Here is an 8,878-nt window from a genome sequence, read left to right as displayed (position 1 = left end):
TTGTGCTGTGCAGCCAAACATCGTTCAAACCCAGAGATGGATTTAAAGTTCTAGCTGAGACCCTGAACTTTACAAATGTCCCAAATATGTCCGGCTGACTTTTGGGTAAATGTGTCTAAAATGATTCAGGAGACGTGCAGAATATTCCCATTTGGCAAAGAGGCGAAGACGTCTTGGGTTTGGAGATTTTACTGAACTTAAATATCACGTCGATAACAGCAGACAGACGTGATGTCAGACAGGATGGAATAAGACGCATCTTAGGTATCGACTTTAAAGGATAAGGCTGATATTTATTCATCGTTTTCATTAACAACAGATGAAAAGACCAGATCCAACAATGTGTTAGCGGTGGGCTCTCCAAGACCTCAGTGCCTCCGACGACTGGCGCCATCGTGTGGAATTCATCTTGTATTACAGGCACTCTGATCTCCGTGCTGTCAGTTCGTAGGAAATGAAAGCAACTATGCAAAGACTTGGAAGCTTGTGGGGCTGAAATAAGTCAGACGGTTAGTGCAAATTAAGAGACAGTAGAGTTCATACAGTAAGCAGAGGAGGAGATCAGTGAGGAGATCAGTGAGGAGATCAGTGAGGAGATCCAGGGTCTGTGTTCATGCTCAGGTGTGAGCTGCATTGACCTCTTTAGGTAAGTGTAAACAACTGTAATAATTCTATAATATTTCTTAATGCCATGTTATTTCTGAAAAAAGAAAATGTGTAATAAACATCAAACAGTAAAAGTGTTATAAAAATATCTGAGGTTATTTTCTTGTAAACTCTTTAACATATAGTATTAACAAGGGTGACTGAAGACGTAACACTGAGTCGTGGAGGTTTGTTCTCGGCTGTTACGAGTCGCTCAGAGTCATTTGCCAAATGGAGATGGGACTGTGTCTGCTGCACGGCCGCCCCCCCAGCACCAGCAGCAGATCAGGCAGATGAAGGGCCGCATCTTCATCGTCCCCGTTGAGCAGGTCCTCGTCGGTGCACTGTGTCCTGAACGCCTTGTTTTCAAAGGTCAAGCAGTTCCCAATGCGCGGTGCGTCTCTCCCGATCAGGCCCTCCAGCTCTGACTGGCCGGGTGTCCTCTGGCTGCCGTAGCGTCTGTCCGGGCTGAACGTCTCCAGCTCGATGGCTCCCTCGGACCCCAGAAACGTGAGCGGGGCAGGGAAGCACTTGTTCTTGAAGGGCCTCAGCCTCCCGTCCAGCAGACCGGGCTGGAGTCCTGGGCTGGAGCAGGGGCTGCTGGTGCTGGACCGGTAGCTGGGCCCGAGCCCAGCGCAGCAGTGGTGGATCTTGTCCGGGGCGTCGGAGCCTGGGAGCGTGGCGGCCTGGCTCCAGGTCTGGGTGCTGAAGCTGTACCTCCACAGGCCGTTCTTAGGAGAGTTCTGGCTCTCGCCTCCCCCAAAGAGAAGCATGCTGTCCTTGTAGGCCACCGTGGAGTGGCCCACCAGCCTGGAGGGTCCGGACCTGAGGAAACAACAAAAGGTGGTGTCAGCAGGAAGGAACACACAGAACAGAGTCTATTGTGAGCACTGGCCTTCAGCCTCTTTCTGTATGGAGCCACCAGCTGTGACGGGGTGGGGAGGAAGTCCTCAGGTCACACTGAACTCATACAACCAACAGCTGGAGAGACCCGCAGAAGGACCGTGCACGCATCAGAAACGTGACGTGGAAGACGCTCTTTCCACGTCACAGCAGAGACGTTGGAGCGCCGCAGCGTTCCACTCGTTCACGTCTTTATTTCATGTCGTCGTGTTGGGTTTGGATGTGTGTGCGTGCTGCTCTCCTGTGTGTCGCCCTGCGTTAGCGCAGCTGAGCCGTCTGAAAGCCGATCCCTGGCTGTTCAGCAGGTGTTGAGGCATTCGGTATTGGCTTTTACCTGAACAGGATCAGGTTCCAGACGTGGCCGCGGCCCGATGAAGCGCTCTGACAAACTGCCTGTGAAGTCTGCTGGCGTGGACGGCTGATTCTGGACGGGGCGCATCTCACATTTACTTTGAGGCCGCCATCATCATGATACACCAGTATCATGGATGAATGTGTCTGATTATGTGAACTGACATGATTTTATTTCTTTAAGTGTCTGACGGGGGCTGCGCTCACGTCCAGGCAGAGCTCCTCGGACGGAGCTTTTCAGCCGACACCCACAGGGACACGCTGACACACGAGAGGACCACTCACTTGTTTCTGAGGGACGTCCATGTGTGGCTGCTGGAGTTCCACCTCCAGAAGTCTCTCTGCTCCCGCAAACCTTTCAAGCCCCCAAACAGGTACATGCAGCTCTGGTAGGTCATGGCTGAGTGACTGTGTCGGGGGCCCGGGCCCTGAGCTCCGGTCAGCAGGGACCACGCCATCGTGTCTGTCATGTACACAAAGACATCGGTGCATATTAAAGCCTGGAGCTGTGGGTGCTCGTCACAGAGACACAAAACAAATAAAAAAGGCTGTTTCTGACTCGCTTCCGTCCCCTCAGTTTATCTGACGACTCAGGTTAACGATGCTGCACACACGGCTGAGAACATGCAAAGTACAACACACGAGAACAACGCACCGCGACCGTCCACGAGTGGCTGCAACACGAATGAACACACTGGAAACAAGACAACACACACTCACCAAAATCCAAACTCCAGAACTCCTGCGAGGACCCCTTCATGTCCACAAACCCTCCGTACAGCAGCATGGCAGAGCCCAGCACCACGGCGCTGTGACCTTTCCTGTTGGTGGGGGTCTGGGTCTACGTGCACGCGCGCACACACACACACACACACACACACACACACACACACACACACACACACACGAGTTGGTTTTTTCCTTTGTTATGCAAAGTTTGCTCAGTTTTGAATGTTTCTGTGTTTGTGTTTTCGGTTCCACGGAGCCGACAGATCTGAGGTCTGCCTTGAGTTGGAGGTACACCTGCGCAGGTGCTGCTGCGTTCATGACGACCTGGAACTGAGACGTTTTTGACTCGTATGCTGAAAAAAAACACATGAATTGCTCCTAAACTTGTAAATATTTTCAGTAGTTTTTGTGTCTAAGAATAAAACATTCGGTGCCTGATTAGAAAGCTGTCATCCGTCAGTTTAACAAAACATCTGCAATGATTACATCTTTGTAAATGTTGTTAGCGATGTTTTGACCACACTTTATATTCATTGTTAGCTGCTTGCTCATTAGCATGTGCATTAGCAGGATACTGGCTCTGAGTTAGTCGTTATAAAACACTTATTAATTCCTGATTGTGAGTTAATAAGATCTTAATTCATGCACAACAACGTCCTCACAATCAATTCTTAGTTATTAGGAGGTTATTGAGGTTCAATACTTGTTAACGTGAGAGCAGATTCAACTCTTTAAACTCGTTAACGGCTGAGTAGGTGTAAAAATGGCCGTGCAGAATGAGGCTCGAATGAATGAAATGAAAGTGTTGTTTGTCATCAGTCTGAAGTGGACCAGAGCGTTTTCATGTGATCTGTTTCTGCTTCAGGTGACCTCGTGTGAGCGGCGCTCTGTACCTGCGGGGACGTCTTCCCCTGCCAGTGCACCCACTTCTGCTTCTCTGGAAAAGTCACAAAGAAAGAAACAAAGAGTATGAAAATTGAAGCTGGAGATAAATTACATATGAAATGAATGACGTTCACATCAGAGCGTCGTCAAATGAACGAGCGGTCTGTGAAGGCCACACAAAACCCAGAAAACGTGGGCACAAAGTTTGGACTTCAGACTCCACATGAGAGCATTTTCTAGTCTGAAACAGTCTCTTATAACATGAGCAGGTTCTGATTCATCAGCTCGCAGATGTTCTGCACCACAGCTGAAAAACAGCTCAAACACTGCGGCAGAGAAGCCGGACTGCACTGCAAACTGTACTCACAGACGAACTTCACGATTCAGAGGATTTAACTGCCGGTCTGTGTGGTGGATTGATCATTTTGGGCTCTTAGATCAGTGATTTTCTGTGTCCTCAGTTCAGATTTGAGTGGGATGGGGACATCAAGGCGCAGTCACTCAGACTGAGATTCCCTCCTTCAGTGGAAATATTAAAAGCACGAACCGATAACCAACAGACATGAAGAGGAGCTGGTGACTGAGGCACAATCAAAGCTGTGTTGAACCAGGCGGAGGCACAGGAACCAACAGGCAGTGGTATTTTTACTGCAGCAAACTCGTGCTCGACACAGCTTCGTTACATGAGTCGTATGAGTGATCCTCAAACAAACTTTCTCTTATTTGGGAGTTTTCCTTTTTGCTCAAGCTGTGAAAAATGTTGGGAAACACGTTTCTCAAAGCTCACGAGAGGTTTCACGGGTTTCACACGGCGCTTGAAGACGGCGCTGAATATTTTCACAGGGGCTCGGAGGCGTGAGGCTGGAACCGACATGCAACAACAGGCTTTGTCTGTCAAGTCTGAGCACTGGCAGAGAAAATCATAACGCCGCCTGCCAGCGTCAGTTGGACCAGTTGTCTCCACAGTGAAACTCACCGATGTCAAACACCCAGAGGGGACACCTCCGCCTGGTGTACGCAGAATCCAGCATGCCTCCAAACACATACAGGAAGCCCTGAAGAAGGTGGAAGCTGTGAAACATATTCTAACTGTGTGATATCAGCAGAGATCAAAGCGGCAGAAGATAACGAGGCTGTACCTCGTGGGCCACCATAGAGTGCTCCTCCAGCTCCTCTGGAGCAGCTTCACCGCTGCAGCTCAGCTCCGTCCACTCGTTACACACTGAAACACAGCACACGATTACCTGCATGGTTAGGATCAAACATGGCGCTCACCTTCCTTACTTACACACACACACACACACGTTAGCACTATAATAAACTGAATGCTAGCTGTGTGCAGCGCTTACCCACGCTGTACCTCCAGAAGTCCCTCAGACAGCTGTTGTGTCTTCCTCCCAGGACGTAGACATGTCCATCACAGCTGCAGCAGGCGTGCTTGTAGCGGTCACGTGGGGACCGGCTGCTCTGGGGGAGCCGAGTCCACAGGCAGGGGCTACTCTGACTCATAGCTGGCGTCATCGGCTCTCACTGGACCATTTCCTGGACGGAGTAACATCGAGGTGTTGAGAAATGTCGTATGAAATGTACTCATAGGCCTTTGGTTTCCTTTGATTGTGGCATATCACAATGCAAGCAAACGTCACTGCTAGTAAACTCTTAGTTATGACGTCCAAGCTGCTGTCCTTCTCTGCAACGAGGACTCAGCTGCCACCCGAGTGACACAAACGAGCGAATCAGCGTCGACTGAACGACCTCGTCTGAATGCTGCCGAGAGCAAAGACCAAAACCTGAGATTAAATCTTAAAACCTGGGAAAAGGTACACAGGCAGGGAAGCACAGACAGCGCAGGCATGCAGGCTGAAGTCGGTCTGATACTCACACCAGGACGAAAAGTCTGCCTCGAGTTAAAGTTAAAGTTAAAGTTAGCCACCGCCTGCGCTCCTCATGCAGCAGCAGTCCGTCTGTGTTTACGTTCATCGCCCTGATCACACAGCTATTTAAAGCCTCCTGAGCTCCACCACGTCCACCACCAAACAACCTCCAGGGGAAAACCTGCTTCAGCACATCATAAAGCTGAGATCACGACAGTCAGGTGCTTCCAGAAAATGGATCATCTATTATCCCTCCACACGAGACAAGCCTGGCCCGGCGTGTTAGCCAGCTGCTAAAGGTTCTTCTACAGGTGACACCCCTCGAACTTCAGCCATGGTGATCCCTTTCTTAGCTCCTATTTGACCACTCTGGGTGACGAAATCATTTTACAATACTTTTAGCAGCCATTTAGATCAACAGTGAGACTGATCTCGTGACAAAATTCGCTGTGGAGACTTGAAGAAATTTATGTTTTATAATTGTGCGGCAGTAATATCAACAGCAGCTTGTGTTTTTCACTGTAGCAGAGCTTTAATTAACAGCAATTTATGGAGAAAATACTAAAAATGTGGTTAGTAATAATAAAGATAATAATTTGAGAAGCTGGGACCGTCAAATCAAGATTAACTGGTGATCAAAACAGCTGCTAATCTGATGGATTAAAGTCCTGATGCTGCGACGGTAAAGCGCTTCATTACCCAACTTTAACTAAACCACAGCGATAAAACGCGACCCGGGCATTGACCTCCAACACAGAAGCCATAAGTGATTTATGAGGACTGACTCATCTGTCAGAAAACGACACGGAAACATTTACTGAGACTGGCTTCAACTGTCCTTTACCATGTTTGTGAGGACACGCTCCATGCTGGGTGGGGTTTAACACGTTATTCTTACAGATTACAGTGCAGTGATTTTCCACGCCGCGACATCTCAGACCTTTTGCACAGTGACACAGCGACCGCGAACCTGTCCTCTACCTTCACCTCGACGTCGCCGCGGCCGCCTGACCATCTTATCAAAGTGTCACATGAGCAAACAGCCCCGGGGTCACGACACTGTGGTGACACACCTCGCTCCGCCCTGTCCAAACACCTCATTGTTACCACAGGGGCACACCTGGTTTGTGTGTTGTTGGGGAAAAAATGTGAAAAATCTCACAGAAAATAAATATCAGACAGACAAGAAAAGCTCCAGTAATCAGAAAACTGTAATCCGATAATAATAATAATAAATACAACCTTTGTCAAACTGTTTAAGAATCAGTGGTTCTGATTTAATAGGACATTTTTGAGGATGATGTTTGTGCTGCTGTTTTATTTCATTTCTAATATTTTGTCTCCTGTGCATGAGGTGGATACAGCGTCAGAGCAAAGCTACTGTACTTTAAGACTACACTTTGCATTTTCAGCTTGAAATGAATGAGTGAACCAGGCTGCTTTGTCTAAACATCAGGTTAACTGAGTCCTCTGCAGCACGGCGTCGAGGACCACACGGGACCTCTGCGGCCCCTAACGTTCACTGCTGACCCCGCCGGCCCCACATCCGCTTTTCATTCGTGGTTTCCCAACAACTTCTCCTCACGGAAACTCCTGCAGAGGCTTCCACTCACCTGTGTTTTCACCTGTTTTTGGACCATGAAGAAAGCTTTTAAATGTCAGTGGCTGCAACACAATCTGTCATCATCTTAATCTGAGGTGATACACCTGGTGAGTCACAGGCAGGTGATGTTGATGTCAGTGTGGAGTCCATGTGATCACACAGTGTGAGAAATGACCCACACATGCCTTTTCTGTGATTCCTGACACAGTATTTTGGTGTTTGCTGGATCACTGGACACTCTCCTCTGTTGAAGTCATCTGAAAAACAACCCTAACCGTTTCCCGCTGCTGAACAGCTAATTTAGCAGGTTAACTTGTTAAGCTAGCTGACCTTCCTCAATTAACCCTTTCGTTACCGATACGTCTTACAGTGGTGACAAGTTGAGTTCACGTTAGCATGACTTTGTAAAGACAAGGTGAATGTTGGATTGGCTCAGTGACTCATTTCTGACATCTTTTCCAGCTGCTGAAGTTTAGCATCGGAGCTAGTAACGGTTAGCTAGCTCACGCTGCGTTAACTTTAACGTGCCGTTACTAACGGCGGCTCGTGAGTAACATGGCAACCCGTTAATTTGGGATCCAGTTTCCATCACCGCCCGACAGTTGGCTGTTTACGACACAAAATGACTGTAACTAACCAGGAATAAGTGATAACTTTACAGTCGCATCTTTCAGTGTCTCCGTTAATGACAGCGGAAACAAACCCGACGCGGCTAATAACGGTTAAGTTGAAGAAGAAGAGGAAACGAGGAGGGGAACTTTTTTTGGAGCTTCTTCGCCGGTTGTAACGTCTCTTGGCGGAAATAAAACAGCTTGTCCTTCAGTGCCAAAATGTCAGCATGCCGCTAAATAGCATGACAAGCACTTAATGAGAGAATAATCATGTTGTAAAGACTGATTTATTACTTACGACGGCGCTCCTCTTCCTCTGACTGTCTCTCCGTAAACGAGCTTGTGCCGCATTCACGGACGCTTCGTAAACTGCGCTTCTAAGTTGGAAAGCGGTGAAAATATCCGCGGGGCCTGGTTGGATGTAAAGCAGACGTGGAAAGTTACAAAACACTGACACTAAAATATATATTTTTTCCAATATCAGTGCTTAGAATGACATTAACATTGCAGACAACGATTAGGTTACTCTGCTTGGAATCTGGGACTTAAAAAACAATAACGCATGCAGTGAAAACAGGTCAGGACTGAAATGAGTGGTGGGCCTGCATCATTAGCAAGATGTGAAGCAGTGGCTGGGACTAAGTAGCCTAATTTAAATGGTAAGAAATAAATTAAGGGTATACATTACTAACACACACACACACACACACACACACACACACACACACACACACACACACACACACATATATATATAGGCGTTGTTGACATCACCCCTCAACCACCAGGGATTTTGCTTAAAATATTCAGCAAGCAAATTCACAATTTTAAAGCATTTACAGATAAAAAGCCAGCAATCACAGTCGACGGTCACTGAGTATGGTTGATAAGCATACCTGCTAACCTCCAGACATCATAGCCTAAACTGGGAGACCAAACCTAACCAAGTATCTGTGGGTCTTTGCACAGAAGATTATTCATTTCTGAGACTGTTTTCCTGCATTCTAGCGCAAGTAGCTAGAGGGTTGGCAAGTAACCACATCTACAAACAGTAAAGCATGAAAGGTTGTTTGGATTTATGGATGGATTTATTTTTGGAATGACACATATTTACTGATAAGAATGTGAAGGCAATTCATCTTCTGACACCATGACAGCTGAATAAGATCTCGTCAAAAACATGAGGTTGCCCCAGATAGTGCACCAAGTAACACAAAGTCAGTGGTCATGTCGCTAAGATATGACTGCACAAAGGTCGAACTGCAAGACCAGAAGGT

At 47.7% G+C, this 8,878-nt stretch overlaps 1 protein-coding gene across 1 annotated transcript; it reads right to left on the bottom strand.

Annotated features, from left to right (window-relative positions):
* Nucleotides 1-267: 267 nt before the first annotated feature.
* On the bottom strand, nt 268-7,954 carry klhdc3l (kelch domain containing 3-like). Its single transcript, XM_070976275.1, has 8 exons — nt 7,900-7,954; nt 4,863-5,055; nt 4,653-4,735; nt 4,490-4,568; nt 3,522-3,565; nt 2,620-2,740; nt 2,185-2,362; nt 268-1,470 (listed from the first exon to the last, which is right to left on the bottom strand). Exons 2-8 carry the CDS (start codon nt 5,032-5,034, stop codon nt 849-851), a joined length of 1,299 nt encoding a protein of 432 aa, XP_070832376.1. The 5' UTR covers nt 5,035-5,055; nt 7,900-7,954; the 3' UTR covers nt 268-848.
* Nucleotides 7,955-8,878: the final 924 nt, after the last annotated feature.

The sequence above is a fragment of the Chaetodon trifascialis genome, chromosome 12 (genome assembly GCF_039877785.1).
Source record: "Chaetodon trifascialis isolate fChaTrf1 chromosome 12, fChaTrf1.hap1, whole genome shotgun sequence".
NCBI lineage: Eukaryota > Metazoa > Chordata > Actinopteri > Chaetodontiformes > Chaetodontidae > Chaetodon > Chaetodon trifascialis.
The sequence above is the reverse complement of the archived record's forward strand: the minus strand, read 5'-3'. Positions and strand labels throughout refer to the sequence as shown.

Excerpts from the sequence above, each read along its gene's own strand:
- klhdc3l (XM_070976275.1), bottom strand. The coding sequence starts at position 5,034 with ATGACGCCAGCTATGAGTCAGAGTAGCCCCTGCCTGTGGACTCGGCTC. Across the intron at positions 4,736-4,862 it reads CTTCTGGAGGTACAGCGTGG|TGTGTAACGAGTGGACGGAG; the intron begins GTAAGCGCTGCA and ends GCTGTGTTTCAG. Across the intron at positions 4,569-4,652 it reads ACTCTATGGTGGCCCACGAG|GGCTTCCTGTATGTGTTTGG; the intron begins GTACAGCCTCGT and ends CACCTTCTTCAG.